The sequence below is a fragment of the Bufo gargarizans genome, chromosome 4, assembly GCF_014858855.1.
Source record: "Bufo gargarizans isolate SCDJY-AF-19 chromosome 4, ASM1485885v1, whole genome shotgun sequence".
Lineage (NCBI taxonomy): Eukaryota > Metazoa > Chordata > Amphibia > Anura > Bufonidae > Bufo > Bufo gargarizans.
In genome coordinates this window covers 260,888,216-260,905,462 of record NC_058083.1, presented here as the reverse complement: position 1 = coordinate 260,905,462, position 17,247 = coordinate 260,888,216, and the positions used below count along the sequence as shown (strand labels likewise).

The window sequence follows — 17,247 nt, the reverse complement described above, 5'->3', positions numbered from 1 at the left end:
TTACAGATACTTGTAGAAATAAAAAAAGCTCCTTTCATGGTAATTACTGATGTTTCAGCTTGTAGTAAATATGTACTAGTCGCTTTTATATAAAATTCCTGAAGTATTATCTGAAGCAATACCAGGAGGATAAGTTATATTGTTAAAATAATCCAATAAATGAATCTTCATTATATTGCTTAAACTCTTAGAAGCATTGGTCAATATTTCTTGTTAATGATGCAGATTATGTTTCAACAAATCTAGACATTTATGTGACTAAAGCATTATAAAAACAGAACAACACATGTTCATTACAAATTTTATTGATGAATTGGATGCCTCCTAAAACGTATTTATTATGTGGAATGCACATTATGCAGAATAATTGTCTAAAATTTATTAAGACACTAATGTTCTGCATTATCATAAAAAAAATATAACCAACTTTCAATTAAAGATTACCTTTCTATAAACACATGCAAAACACATAAATGTAATTAATATGTCAATAAACTACGGTAATATTGTAGTAAGAATACATTTATATTGTAGCAATAACTAAAAAACTTGTTATTATACAATTTTTAATCATGTAAATGTAAGTAATATGTTTAGATATGACATAGTTAGGAAATCTAAATGGTATTGTTTCCACCTGTATATGGGTATCATGATGGTCTGACAAGTCTGACAAGTTTTTTTCCTTTATAATGGTTTATTTGTGGCATCTACGGCAGGGAATATCCTATCAAATTTTAATTGGAACACACAGTGATTCATAATGTAAAGAACATATTGAATTACAACCACTTTTGTGGTTGGTAGCTACCACAAAAGTGGTAGCTACCAACAATAGCTTAATAGCGTTAATGATCTTTAAAGGGTTTTCTGAGATATTTTTATTGATAAGTCATAAGTGTCTGAACGGTGGGGGTCCAACACCCGAGACTCTAGCTATCAGTTCTCTGAGAAGGCATTGTTGCTCACAGTAGTATCACAACCATCTCCCTGCTCACCAAGCACAGCGTTATCCATTTGGTATAGCAGCTCCTAGCAGAGCCTTGGCTGTGTGAACAATGAACATGATGTCACATGGCCTAGTCAAAACTAAGCCATGTGTGAAATCAATAATGACATTTGGTATCTCATAACTCCACAAACAATAGTCTTTACCAGTCTAATGCACATTACAACTTTTTTTTAATCCTTGCATGAACTTTACCCACAGTTCAAGAATGCATTATATGACTTTATCCTAGGACTAAAGTGAGAGCTATCTTGCTACATGAGTGCAATCTCCCTGCATTTTCTCTCCTCTGCGCTTGAATTTCAGTTATTGTCTATGGCTATCAAACTCAGGTCTTTTTGGAGACTTTGTTCACTTAGAAAGTGATGGAATTTTTAACATCTCATCAGCCAATCACTGGCCACAGCAGTGATGTGTGCAAAAATAACATTTGTCAACTAAGCCACACCTGTCATATATTTTTCAATATATAATCCGATACATATGTCAAAACAGTCCTAATATGTATCCCTTTACAGTAACTAAAATCTAAAAGAAATATTAAGACTGAGGTGCAGTATACTGTATCTTAAAAGTGTATTTATATATCCACCTCCTTGTGTTCCTATTGTATTCTAACACAAGAACCTACAACAATTTACAAATTCTGTAATCTCAATACCTAACAATTTCAGTTTCCATATAGTCTTGTTGAGCTCTTTTTCAACATATAGTTCTATTTATATCCATTTACTATATCATACACCTAAAAATCAGCTATGAATTCTAGAGCATTAGATTCCCAGAGGAAACAAGTCCAGACTTTAGCTGTGTATTAGTAAATGCATAGTTCCCCACTTCTTGTGACAAGCAAAACATGAAGATAAAGAACATGCATTTCACGTTGAAAACAAACCTTTTTTCCACTAATTTATCAATAATCCACAATAAAATACAATAAAGACAAGCAATAAAAGCTGACATTTGCACAGCAATGTTTGTATCAAAGGATATTATGAATGTGGTCTGCCTTAAAATATTGAAATGTAAAGAATATGTTATGAAATATTCTGAATGTGTAATATCTCTCATCTGCTAAACTGATATATTGAATTTTAAAGAAGGTTTTTATGAAATATTGTAAATTTATAATATTTCTCATATTCTAAACTGATATTTTTTATTGTTAAATGAATATTTGGAGATTTTAGTATTAATGACTTATCCTTTGGATAGGTTATTAGTATCTGTTCAGTGGGGGTCTGACTCATGGCATCTCCGCCGCCCAGTTGTTTTCAGAGGCTGTGACACTCAAGAATGTGCTGTGGCCTCTTCCTAGGCCTGTGACGTTATGTCCATTGGTTACATGTACACTACAGTACTATTCAAGTGATTGGCACTTGGCTGCAATACCAAGCACTGCCACTCTACAATGTACAGCCCTGTGCTTGGTGTAGTATGAAGTTGCTGCAACACTAGAATGAGCAAATCCGTCTTTTCAAACAGCTGATAGGTGTCAGGAGTCAGACCCCACCAATTAAATATTGATGACCAATCCTTAAGATAGGTCACACTGGCGAAAGCCATTTCGCCACGGTGTTTTGGAGGGGGCTGTTTGCCCGACTCCTGCCCCTGGATTACGGGCCCTCTCATCAGCCAGGCCTCCTTTGTTCACAAAGGACTTGTACTAACTTGAATCCCTGGTCCAATTCATGCCATTTTGGGATGTTCAATGTCTATGTGTATTGTAAAGGTGGGACATTGTATACATTGAGTAGTGAGGTCTGTTCCATTGTCTCTCTGTGTGTATTGGCGATGTCCCTTTGTCCTGAGAGATAATTGAATTACGTCTTGTTGTCTCCAGGACAGAAGACTATTGTGTATTCTCCTGCCTGTGATGATTACATCAATATATATAGTCATAAATCAAAAAATAATAAGTCAAAAAATAGACATAATATATACATATTCACATATCTCTATCCAAAAACACATGTGATCATAACTCTATCACAAGTAAGATGAAAATAAATCTCGAACTAAAAATAAAAATACAATGTCCGACTATTATGTTTTCCACTTGCAAATAGTGCCCTATAGTAATCACTGGATGCAATGTTATATCAACCTAATCCTCACTACAAGAAGGTTTGAGTTAGCAATATATTAGTACATTAATTACCTTCAGGGGTCTTTTCAAAAGGGTCTCCACTGCTTCAAAAGGACAAGTTCCTTTTAGGTGAACTTCCCCTTTAATGGGTATTTAAATGAAATTCGAGCAGCACATGGAGGTGGCGTCTAGGAAGAGGGGGGGGGGGGCCAAACCGGAAGTGAATGTCCCTCCCAATCTAAACCTAACTGGTGGCCACAATCGACTATGAATGCCACAATTTAGCCAGCATCCAATATACAGGTTGAAGATATATATTCTCAGCCATATGTTTAGGCATGAGACTCTAGTTCGGAGCCAGGAAAACAGACCGGATCGCCATGCGTTCCAGAGTGGAACGCACCGCGACTTCTGGTGAGCGACCCGTGCATCACTTCCTGTGCGTTCCACAGTGGAACGCACAGCAACTTCCGATATAGATCGCGGCTTTCTCCTGTATTCCACTGCAGGACCCACCCCAAGAGCTGCCCAGGATGGTGAAACTAATGTGCAGAAGTCACATGTACACAAAGATTCTGCTAAATACTGTGCTAGGGGGAAAAAAGGACAAATGAGAGGGAGTGGGGTGAATTGCTTATTGGTAAAGGTATAGGGCTATAGTGCTCAATCTACTTTTAATGTATAATATACTTCTAATTGGTGGGGATTAAAAATTTGATTTTAATGAAAAATAAAATAAAATATAAAATATAAAATAAATAATAAAAAAATATATATAATAAAAAACAAATAAAAACTAATATTACATATATTTTAATATAATACATGTCTCTCAAATAATTGATTAATAAAATAATGGGGATAAAATTAGAACCCATAATCTCTGGAATACAATTGGATAGACCAATGAACCAGTGATATATTAGTAATATATAATGGGATATTAATTAATTAATTCCTTAATAATATTATCTTATTACATTAATATACTAGAAATTAACATATTCCAGGCACTCATTAAGGCCAAATGGTGTTAAGGTATTCAGGTGGAATATCCAGTACATCTCTTTTTTACACAGTGTCTGGAAACAGTGTGTAACCTGTTCAATTGGTGTCACACGTAGGCTTGTAGGGTCGCTCTCATGTACTTTGGCAAAGTGTCTGGAAACGCTATGAGTGAGCACTTTTCTCGTGATATTAGAGCGGTGCTCATTCATTCTCTCACGCAGGGTTTGTGTAGTACGACCTACGTATAGAAGTGAACAAGAGCATTGAAGAAGGTAGATCACATTCATCGTGCTACAATCCATGTGTTGTTTGAATGTGAATATTTCGCCATTTGAGGGATTTTTTATGTTCTGAATGTCATGTGTAATCATAAGGCAACATTTACACCTACTACCTTTACACTTAAAAATGCCTGGTGTGCCCTTTAATGTTTTGGAAGAGTGGTCTACTTTCGGACAGGAAGGGGCAAGTAAATTTTTTAAGGTTTTCGCTCTACGGAACGTGAGAATGGGTGTGGAGGCAATGCCTTTGTTCAAAAGGGGATCTTTTAATAGTATTGGCCAATTTTTTCTTAGGATTTCTCTGATTAAGTTATGTTGTGAACTATATCTGGTGACCAGACCTAGACGGCGGACTGAACTAAGGTCCTTTTTTCCAGATGCTGAGTTGTCCGTCTTTGGTTGTAAACTCTCTTGTTGGCTAGTTTTCGAGATTCTTTTGATGGAATTTTCTAATAGTTTTTTCGGATAACCTTTATCCCTGAATCTCTTCTTGAGGAACCCTATTTGGCTCTTCACAGTGTGATCATCAGAACAATTTCTCCTTATCCTTTTCAATTGACTGAACGGGATATTTCTGATCCACTTTGAATGATGGCAGCTCGAATATTCCAAATAACTGTTGGCGTCAACGGTCTTAAAATGAGTTTGTGTAATAATTTTCCTGTTTTCTATATTGAGTTGAAGATCTAAGAAAATCACTGATGTAGTACTATATTCAAGAGTGAAGGACAAATTCCAGTCATTTGAATTTAGTTTCTTGATAAAATTACATAATTCCCTACTATCACCCTGCCAAATAAAAATAATATTGTCAATGAATCTACGGTAAAATTTGATATTCGGATATGATAAAAGGCCAAACTCCTCCTCAAATCTGCCCATAAATAAATTGGCGTAAGATGGGGCAAATTTCGTGCCCATTGCCGTACCTTGAGTTTGTAAATAAAAATTACTATTAAAAGTAAAATAATTATGTTTTAAAATAAATTCTATGGCCCTACCAATAAAATCCCTCTGGTTTCCTGGCATCCGAGCATCTTGAGATAACGTATGCATTATAGCAGCAATACCTAGTTCATGCCTGATATTTGTGTAGAGAGCCGACACATCCAATGTAACCCAAATAAAATCATCCTCCCAGCACAAGCCTTCTAGTGAGGTGATCAGGTGGGCTGTATCCCTAATATAAGAGGGGAGCTTAGTGACATATGTCTGCAAAAAATTGTCCACATATGCCGATAGATTCGCCGTTAGGCCTCCAACCCCTGATATGATCGGCCTACCTGGGGGATTGGTTAGGGATTTATGTATCTTCGGCAGAAAATAAAAACGTGGAGTGGAAGGATGTGCTGTTTGGAGAAAGCTTTTCAATTTCTTATCGATTATACCCCCTTCGTACCCTATTTGAACCAGATCATAGAGTAATTTCTTAAAGTCTCGAGTGGGGTCCTCTGGGAGGGGTTTATAAAAAATTTGTCCTGAAAGAATCCTCATATTCCATATTCCAAATCTTTTTAATAGATTGAAACGTGAACTGGAACAATTACTTACTGGATTTAACCGCCATTTTCCGACCAAAACTGCAGAAAGCTCTTGGGTCTCAACCCATCAAACAAGGGAGGTAGGAGATCCTGTGGACCCTGATGACAACATCATCGAATTGACGAAAGACTTCATTCACAATGAAATAGATTGTTTTTTTCTTTCTATCTATCTGTTATTTGACATTATACCAAGAGGTCTACGACTACCTTTGAAACCAACATTTTCTAATGACTGTTCTTTTGAAAATCAATGGCTTGGTATCAGCGATCGTTGCTCCAGGGACTTTATGAGAACTCTTATCACTAAAAGAAAACAAATGTGTCTTCACCTTGCGAGCAAACTGAAGAGTCATTTAAAAGGGGAGAAAAGTTACAAAGACCCCCATTTCCTTTTATCACAGAAAAGGGAGCTATTTAGAACCTTTGAATATAAGGAAGTTAGAACCAAATGTTCAAAACTTTTTAGGGATCTGTCCGACTACAGAGACCAGAAGGTGAGGGTATGGGAGAGGAGAACAACCAACATCAATTCGAGAACAGTCCCTCCCCCCCTAGTGAGTAGACCCCCTATTAACACCCCCAGAACAGTCCCCCCCCTTCCAGTTGAAATACCCCGCAATCTAATTGGGACTGAGAATGTAACTGTAAACAACAAGAAACCGTTTACATATGCAGAGTCAGTTATTAAAGGTAGAACCATCTACAACAGCAGTAGATATGGTTTTGACAATCGGAATACTAGATCAAATAATGTGGTCACACAGGACTCCAACTGTAGGAGACCTGTACCTTTAATGTCTAAACCCATTGCCAAACAATTAAGTAGTATACCTTCATCCCTTTTAGGTCCCCACCAAATAGCTTTGGAGACAATCCAAGGACCGTGTTCTGTCCAGGACAGGACACATAGGCGGGCCAAAGAGCCGATCCAATTGGACACCCCTAAATCATCTCCGGTGTCGCCAATTATGACGGGTAACACACTAAACTTTGAAGAAGGGAGACTCCCCTATCACAGTAACACTTCTATATATCACACACCAATAGGTAGTCGCGGTACTGGTTTGGAAGGACCCTATACCGAAATAACTTTGGACCAATTGAAGGTTACAGCAGATTCCACATCCCTAACCCCGGTTATGTTAACTTCAGATATTTCAACACATTTAGTGTCTATTAGTAGTCCGGAAGGAGGAACATCAATCTTAGACATTTCGACTCACTCAGTATCGACTAGTAGTCCAGACCACTTCCTAAAACTACCGTCAACAATAGTAGACAATAATTTTTTAGAGCGAATTTCGCCAACAGCCAAATCAACAAAGAACTCGACACCTCCGATGCGAAAAAACTGGTCCACTACCCTATCTGTGAGCCCGTATCTGACACCAACAAGTCAACCCCAAACTCAGAACCACCTCACCAAAATCACCAAATTTTTCCTCCCATTAAACCGATCCCGCAAAAGACAAATCTCCGTCACAGAGGGAGAAGGGGTGGAAAACGCAGACAGTCCCGCAAAGAAAAAATTAAAACCAAAGAAGAACTTGAAATAACATCACCTACCCTAGTAGAAAGATCCAAGGGGATATTCAATCTTTCTAAGTATAATTTAGATTCAAGTGAGACTCTACTTTTGAGTAAGGGACTCTCATTCTGTCCCACTGATAGATCTGATCTCTTTGAGGTGTTTGTTGACCTGAACCAACTTATCAGGAAGCTTACACTACAGAGACATTTTGCGGGTAAATCTCTAGAACCCAAAGGTTTATCCAACTTGACCCCCGCTGCAATCAATACATCCATTCAGGCACCTATTCCGTGTGACTTAAAAGGGAAATCCACCTTTTATCCATTAGATAGCAGAGGCCCCTGCATTGAATATTTTTATGACGTGACTATGAGGGACCTCAAAGGGGCTCTAGTTGAACCAAAAACAAATAACACCGACAAGGGACAAGGGTACAAGATAAAGGAAAATTTGAAACGTAGAGAAAAACTAGCCATCAAAACCCTAATGAGGAATAAGGAAATTGTTATAAAAAGTGCTGACAAGGGAGGGGGGATTGTGATTCTAGACACAGAATATTATATTGCGGAATCTATGAGGATTCTTTCGGACAAAATTTTTTATAAACCCCTCCCAGAGGACCCCACTCGAGACTTTAAGAAATTACTCTATGATCTGGTTCAAATAGGGTACGAAGGGGGTATAATCGATAAGAAATTGAAAAGCTTTCTCCAAACAGCACATCCTTCCACTCCACGTTTTTATTTTCTGCCGAAGATACATAAATCCCTAACCAATCCCCCAGGTAGGCCGATCATATCAGGGGTTGGAGGCCTAACGGCGAATCTATCGGCATATGTGGACAATTTTTTGCAGACATATGTCACTAAGCTCCCCTCTTATATTAGGGATACAGCCCACCTGATCACCTCACTAGAAGGCTTGTGCTGGGAGGATGATTTTATTTGGGTTACATTGGATGTGTCGGCTCTCTACACAAATATCAGGCATGAACTAGGTATTGCTGCTATAATGCATACGTTATCTCAAGATGCTCGGATGCCAGGAAACCAGAGGGATTTTATTGGTAGGGCCATAGAATTTATTTTAAAACATAATTATTTTACTTTTTAATAGTAATTTTTATTTACAAACTCAAGGTACGGCAATGGGCACGAAATTTGCCCCATCTTACGCCAATTTATTTATGGGCAGATTTGAGGAGGAGTTTGGCCTTTTATCATATCCGAATATCAAATTTTACCGTAGATTCATTGACGATATTATTTTTATTTGGCAGGGTGATAGTAGGGAATTATGTAATTTTATCAAGAAACTAAATTCAAATGACTGGAATTTGTCCTTCACTCTTGAATATAGTACTACATCGGTGATTTTCTTAGATCTTCAACTCAATATAGAAAACAGGAAAATTATTACACAAACTCATTTTAAGACCGTTGACGCCAACAGTTATTTGGAATATTCGAGCTGCCATCATTCAAAGTGGATCAGAAATATCCCGTTCAGTCAATTGAAAAGGATAAGGAGAAATTGTTCTGATGATCACACTGTGAAGAGCCAAATAGGGTTCCTCAAGAAGAGATTCAGGGATAAAGGTTATCCGAAAAAACTATTAGAAAATTCCATCAAAAGAATCTCGAAAACTAGCCAACAAGAGAGTTTACAACCAAAGACGGACAACTCAGCATCTGGAAAAAAGGACCTTAGTTCAGTCCGCCGTCTAGGTCTGGTCACCAGATATAGTTCACAACATAACTTAATCAGAGAAATCCTAAGAAAAAATTGGCCAATACTATTAAAAGATCCCCTTTTGAACAAAGGCATTGCCTCCACACCCATTCTCACGTTCCGTAGAGCGAAAACCTTAAAAAATTTACTTGCCCCTTCCTGTCCGAAAGTAGACCACTCTTCCAAAACATTAAAGGGCACACCAGGCATTTTTAAGTGTAAAGGTAGTAGGTGTAAATGTTGCCTTATGATTACACATGACATTCAGAACATAAAAAATCCCTCAAATGGCGAAATATTCACATTCAAACAACACATGGATTGTAGCACGATGAATGTGATCTACCTTCTTCAATGCTCTTGTTCACTTCTATACGTAGGTCGTACTACACAAACCCTGCGTGAGAGAATGAATGAGCACCGCTCTAATATCACGAGAAAAGTGCTCACTCATAGCGTTTCCAGACACTTTGCCAAAGTACATGAGAGCGACCCTACAAGCCTACGTGTGACACCAATTGAACAGGTTACACACTGTTTCCAGACACTGTGTAAAAAAGAGATGTACTGGATATTCCACCTGAATACCTTAACACCATTTGGCCTTAATGAGTGCCTGGAATATGTTAATTTCTAGTATATTAATGTAATAAGATAATATTATTAAGGAATTAATTAATTAATATCCCATTATATATTACTAATATATCACTGGTTCATTGGTCTATCCAATTGTATTCCAGAGATTATGGGTTCTAATTTTATCCCCATTATTTTATTAATCAATTATTTGAGAGACATGTATTATATTAAAATATATGTAATATTAGTTTTTATTTGTTTTTTATTATATATATTTTTTTATTATTTATTTTATATTTTATATTTTATTTTATTTTTCATTAAAATCAAATTTTTAATCCCCACCAATTAGAAGTATATTATACATTAAAAGTAGATTGAGCACTATAGCCCTATACCTTTACCAATAAGCAATTCACCCCACTCCCTCTCATTTGTCCTTTTTTCCCCCTAGCACAGTATTTAGCAGAATCTTTGTGTACATGTGACTTCTGCACATTAGTTTCACCATCCTGGGCAGCTCTTGGGGTGGGTCCTGCAGTGGAATACAGGAGAAAGCCGCGATCTATATCGGAAGTTGCTGTGCGTTCCACTGTGGAACGCACAGGAAGTGATGCACGGGCCGCTCACCGGAAGTCGCGGTGCGTTCCACTCTGGAACGCATGGCGATCCGGTCTGTTTTCCTGGCTCCGAACTAGAGTCTCATGCCTAAACATATGGCTGAGAATATATATCTTCAACCTGTATATTGGATGCTGGCTAAATTGTGGCATTCATAGTCGATTGTGGCCACCAGTTAGGTTTAGATTGGGAGGGACATTCACTTCCGGTTTGCCCCCCCCCCCCTCTTCCTAGACGCCACCTCCATGTGCTGCTCGAATTTCATTTAAATACCCATTAAAGGGGAAGTTCACCTAAAAGGAACTTGTCCTTTTGAAGCAGTAGGAGACCCTTTCGAAAAGACCCCTGAAGGTAATTAATGTACTAATATATTGCTAACTCAAACCTTCTTGTAGTGAGGATTAGGTTGATATAACATTGCATCCAGTGATTACTATAGGGCACTATTTGCAAGTGGAAAACATAATAGTCGGACATTGTATTTTTATTTTTAGTTCGAGATTTATTTTCATCTTACTTGTGATAGAGTTATGATCACATGTGTTTTTGGATAGAGATATGTGAATATGTATATATTATGTCTATTTTTTGACTTATTATTTTTTGATTTATGACTATATATATTGGTGTATACTTTCTATGTATCCCCTAGTGTGCACTCTTATTGTATTCAGTTGATTTAACAATACTGTATGTCTGAAAAATTCTCTTGTTTTTTAATACCCCTGAAGAAGGAGGATTATAAGACCTCCGAAACGCGTTGGGCTAATTTATTGTAATAAACTGCATTGATCAGAAGCCTTGCTGTTGGCTGCCATCAATTGGTATCATCTGACATTAGATCCCGGCGAGGGGGGCAGTTGGTCACGGGTGTCTTGAGCTTTATCCTGTGACTACCCCCCCCTGTGAAGTGAGTACTACCACTCTCATCCATAGGAATCTCTTCTTAGGAGAGTACCTTATAATAATAATTTTTATTTTATTACCATATATTATCTTATAGTTTTTATTATTCTAACATCATCATTTGTTTCACTTATCCCTTTTTACATCCTTGGGAGTGGCGCCTTTTGTAGTGTTTTCTGTTTTCTTGAATCACGTCTGGTGGGATCCATCTAGTATATTCCTTGGATATATATATATTTTTTTGCCTCCGGACAAGGTTCACCTGTCACTGGTATTTGTCTATAGGGAATGAAAGTATTTTTCACTTCCCTACAACACTTGCGCAGCCTTCCCCAAATAGTCATTGAATAGGCACGTAGTTTTGTGGTGCTACTTTATTTTATTTTATATTTCTCTTTTTATTTATACCTACTTATCCTCCATCCCTCTGGCGCCTCGTTCCCAGGACCTCCAGTCTTGGTAGAACTACTCAACCTCTTTTTTCTTTTCTCTTATTGCATGATTACATCAACCCAGTGTGAGGTAATTCTATCACAGGCAGAGGGGAGGATTTTGTGTGGGAGTGTCTGAGTGTATTGTATGCGCTTATTGGCTGTTTTTACAAAACCCTTTGGGTGGTAACCTTGTTGGAAAATGTGTATAAATCAATGCTTGTGTGTCCAAATAAAGAGTTCCTGTTTTTACCCTTTACCAAGTTGAGGCTGGTGTTTGGGTAACTGATCGACACTGGGGGATTGCTATACGCTGAAGATTTGCTATACTCCCCTGGCATAACTACTAGCTCTTGTAAGAGCTGTTCCTGCTCTCTGGTTTTAGGAGAGGTTCACCCACTGGTGCCTGGAGCCTTGTCGTAGGTCCAGGGTGGGTAGGAGACGGTGAGACCTCAACCAAGCTTCGGCGGTTTGTGGGGTCTGCAGTGCGTACGGTGTCAAGTGGAGTGCTTGGAGTCCTCGGAAAGCACTAGGAGCATCTATCGACGGAGGTACCCGGTCGGGGTGCTAGGAGATCCGTTACAGTCACCAATATTAAGATCCGAGACAAGGCCTTTAAATATAGTATAAATCCTGGTCACTAATTTCTTATGATTTGAGTTTAGTTGTTGTTGCTTCTTTATATAAATGCTCTGCTTTTATTTATACATAATTAGCATTACAAATGGAGATACCAGCATGCTTCTATTTGGTCAATTAATGTGAACAAAACCAATTGTTATCCTAATTGCTCATAATTAATAGAAATGATTAGCATAAATGTATTTCACACAATTTGTCTACAAAGCAAATGCTTCTACATATAACTTTCCTTAACAGCATGAACTATATCATTTTTACATTATTTATCCCATATAGTGAATGCCATAAAAGAAAAAATTGTCATAAAATGCTAGTTTCTGGTTTTGTGTATCCTGCCTCAAAAAAATACATTACATACCCCAAGATCAACAAGATCAATATGAAACCTTTGAATCATCTTGCAAAACAAACAAGCACTGTCTATGGAAAAGTAAAATAATAATTTGGATTTTCGAATGGAGCGACACAATTTATTTTTTTACACAATTACAAAAATTGTTTTATTGAGAAAATTGGTAGACCAAATGAAATAAGTTAAGGCTTATGAAAAAAGCGTAAAAGGGCCTTTTTCCAAATTGCATATTGTTTTCTACTGTTTGTTACTTTTCCTTCTTAAAAAGGGTGTAGGCTAGGGTTCTAAGGATGGGGTCTGGTCTTTTGTGATACAACACCTTGAAACATATCAGCAAAAATTAATATGGAGCTGGGGTGGATATAGAATACTAAATTCCCCATGTGGCTTACTTTGGTGACCACCTGAACAACCCCTTTTTTTTACTGAAAATAGGAACATAATATAAAATGTTAAAGCCACCTACCATTAAAGGTGTCTGGGCATAACAATATGCTAGTTCTCATAATAAAATACATGTGAATGCAAATTTGATTGTACAGTATTATACCAGCAACCTACCATTTTACTAATGGAGAAATGAAATCAATCAATTTCTGCCAGGTTACATTGTTCTTTATACAGCATAATTAAAGCAACATTCAGTGTTAGTTTAATTACGACCATTTTTCCTCTGTCATTATGCCTGCTGAAGTTATATCATTTGTGTGTCAATTATGTAGCACAAGGGTGGTCATTTATACAGTAAATCTCATTGGGACACTTATTCAACTCCAATATTGTGATGAAACTGTAACGCTATTAAACAGATTAACCTAGACAGCTATTACATGAAACAATTGAATTCAAACCACTGCTAAGCATGGACACATTGACACCTATGTAAGAGAAGGCTATTGTATTCAAGACTTAACTGGAAAATCTGAGAAAAGTATTAGTAACTGACAGTCACCATCATCTACTTCATCAAATAAAATTAAATGAAATATCCTAGTTATCTAAAAACTTGTCTAATTAAATTCAAGACACTTTTAATAAAAAGAGACAGCATGTTAAAAAGAATGGTGTCTTGAGTCCCAGTGGCACGGATTGGGTTCGATTAACATTTAGGAAGGTCAGAGAGGAAAATGCTATGTTGTTTACGCAGACTGAAGGTCATAAGAGTGATCTTACTAAATCAATAGTTTCTTCAGACTGTTTTAGATCTTTAAAATGAGACTCGTTTAAAATGAAAATGTTTAAAGACTAGCTTGTTAAATGTATCTCTTGTAGTGAATCTATTTATCACTTGCATTGAAATCTTTAAGTTGGTCTTTAAGAAGTTTCTCTTACCCGTGCTGTCATCATAGGCGATTGTAACTGTTTTCCACTTGAAAAACTGCACCAAATCAAGAATTGCTCGACTCAGTGAGGAAAAGTCTGGATACAAGCTGACATAGAATGAATCCCTGTTGTCCGAAACTTGATGTTTCCAGCGAGTTTGGATATGTGGAACCCCAAGGGCATTACATATAGACTGCACTGCATTTGCTGAAGAGCTGTGCGACGGTCCAAATATAGCTGCTACTCCCAGAGACAACTGTTCACAAGCTAAAAGAATACAAAAGGGGACACAAGAGTAACATTCAGATCTATTTTATTTTAAAAATGTAGTAAGGTTTGTATCAGCACATACATTTAGTGTCAAACTAGATATATACAGTCCAATCTGTGGGTATCAGGTTATAGATCAAGAGTAGCTGAGCAAATAGATATATACGGGGTCATTTATTAATTTGAAATATACCTAAATTAGGTATATTTCGGGTGCAGATGGTGGCACAACTTTTAGTTGCACAGCTATCTGTGACTTCTCCCCGCTCATGCCAGTTCTAAAATTGTGGGTGTGGTGTGGGCAGGGAAGGGATTGGCAGGCCTGTCTCATTTACCATTTTCCCACGCTTGTTTTAGGAAGCTGTCTTGCATTTAGAACTGGCAGTGGATGCACTGAAGTTATAGAGAGGCCTGCACCTCTTCATAACTCCGGCAGATTCACCGCCAGTTTAGGGCTTTATTAATGGTGTTGAGCACGAATATTCAAATCGTTGATTTTAATCGTGGATATCGCCACTTTGAGAATTCACAAATATATTTAGAATATAGTGCTAAATATTCGTATTTGCGAATAGTATTGAATATTCTAATCACAAATTTATCGCAAATATAATGCATTGCCGATTTCTTGTAATTAAGTAAACAATGACTTGAGATCACAAATTCTCGAATTTGCACATTTATAGCGAATATTCAGCCAAAGTTTTGCGAAATATTGCAAATTTGAATATTGCCGCTCATCACTTTTTATTAAGACCGGATTCTAAAACGCCAATCTAAATAAATGTGTCCCATAGTTTTGTAAAAAAATATTTAACTCATTTAATTCTGGACTTTTCATTTAATTCCTTCTCACTCTGAGCTGAGGAGTCCAGTAGGTGGTCCTATTCAATGATTGATGGTCTCCCTTGTCTAAGTGTGCATACAGAGTCTGATGTGAAAGAATGAGCAGAACATCCGTCTGGTCTCCTGGGCTCAGATTGAGCAGGAATAAAAATAATAATAATAATAGCTTGTATAGTATCTTTTCCTACAGGAATATCTGCTCAGCCTGTTCAACATGACAGGTTTCCTTTAATTATAATGCAGAGTTAAGGGGGTTTTCTGAGTGTTTTATACTGATGACCTGTCCTCATGATAGGTCATTAGTTGGTGAACGTTTGGTATGTGAGGGTTGAGCTGCATATACTGCAGTTAACCTAAGAATGATATGGGAAGACACAGATATTGTGATGTCTTAAAATATTAAGCCAGATTACTAACTCAGTCCTGCTAATGGATGGATTTGCTTCAGCTATATTTTCTCAAAATCCTTTACTTTAGCTGTCTGTAAATATTTTATAATATGGATTGGAAAAAAAATCTACTGTCCTATGCATTCACTTTGTATTGGTTCATGCAGATGCTGATATAGAAAAGCCTTACATAAATATTTCAATGTAGTCAAGTATAGATTAGTCTTGATTTGTATAGTTTTGCCTTTGTCAAGATGCGCTTAGCCGCCACTAGCCCATACACTTTTGGTATTTAAAAATCCATTAAGGTTCGCTCTGTGCTGAACTCTAAAGAGTGCATATGTATGTCTAATAGGCATTTATGTACTTTTATTGTGCTGATCTCTGCTCCCTCTTACTAATGGAAATGATCGTGAATAGAAAAGCTTGTCAAAGTTATAGCATGAAGATGATTGTAAAAGGATTTTTTTTTCACTTGTAGGAAACAAACTAGAAGGTTTAAATGTGACCTTTGCAGTTTAGATGAGTGACTTTCAACTTCAAGTTAAAACAAATATCTGAGAAAACGATAAATACTACTTTAATATGAAATCTACTTTTAATTTAGGAATATTCTAATAATGTTTTTAGCAATATGTATAGCATTGTATAAAACAGATGTTATCATCAATTGATTGGTGATATGGAATGTTTTCATGAAAGCATTGTCCATTTCTTGAGTAGGATTTACATGCTTATTCCACTGTTGTATATATTGTTATGTAAGGTACAAATGTGTCCTTACCTTTTCATTAATTTTCATAAGAAACACAGTTTCTGACAAAAGAAAATCATCCATTCAACCCACACCTATCTGATTTGGTGACATATGCCACCAATGTCTCAGATGAGACAACCCCTTTAATGTGGCCTTCCAGTTATATTCTTATCCCCTATCTATAGATTAGGAAATAACTATTAGATCGATTGGTGTCCTACTGCTGGGACAACCACTGATCAAGATAATGGGAGCCCTGTACCCCTGCAGCCTCCCTGAAATGAATGGAAAAGCCAGTTGGGCATGCATACTGTAGCTCCATTCATTTCTATAAGAATTCTGGAGATAGCCAAGAGCTATACTTGGCTGTCTCTGGAACTTCCATAGATCTAAATGGAGCAGCAACATGCATGCCTGACTGGTCACTCCTTAAATTTCAGAGGGGCTGCAGGGAGTATGGAGTCCCATTCTCATGATCGGTGGGGGTCTTAACGGTAAGACCCCCCCAATGATCTAATAGTTATGCCCTATGCTGTGGATAGGGGAAAACTTAATCTCAACAAATTACACCTTTAGTGGAGTTTTCTCAAATCAGTAAGTGGCATTTATTATGTAGAGACAGTTATTACAAGACACTTACTAATATATTGTTATCATCTATATTGTCTCCTTTGCTGGCTGGATTCATTTTTCCATCACATTATACACTGCTCGTTTCCATGGTTATGACCACCTACACTGCTTTTTCCTATAATGTGCAACCATGGTCACCGCTGATGGATTGCAGGGTGGCTGTAACCATGGAAAAGATCAGTGTACAACGTGATGGAAAAATAAATTAAGCCAGCAAAGGAAGAAAAATGGACCTTGTATTAACTTTCTTTACATAATAAATGTTATTTTTGGAATTATGTTTTCAATTCAATCTGTTTTGT

At 37.1% G+C, this 17,247-nt stretch overlaps 1 protein-coding gene across 1 annotated transcript in view; it reads right to left on the bottom strand.

Annotated features, from left to right (window-relative positions):
* GRIK2 (glutamate ionotropic receptor kainate type subunit 2) overlaps window positions 1–17,247 on the bottom strand; it is a 1,088,075-nt gene that overhangs the window by 731,678 nt on the left and 339,150 nt on the right. The window contains exon 3 of the mRNA XM_044292309.1: window positions 14,060–14,317. Within this exon, the coding sequence (XP_044148244.1) occupies window positions 14,060–14,317 (258 nt within the window). The remainder of the gene's footprint in view (window positions 1–14,059; window positions 14,318–17,247) is intronic.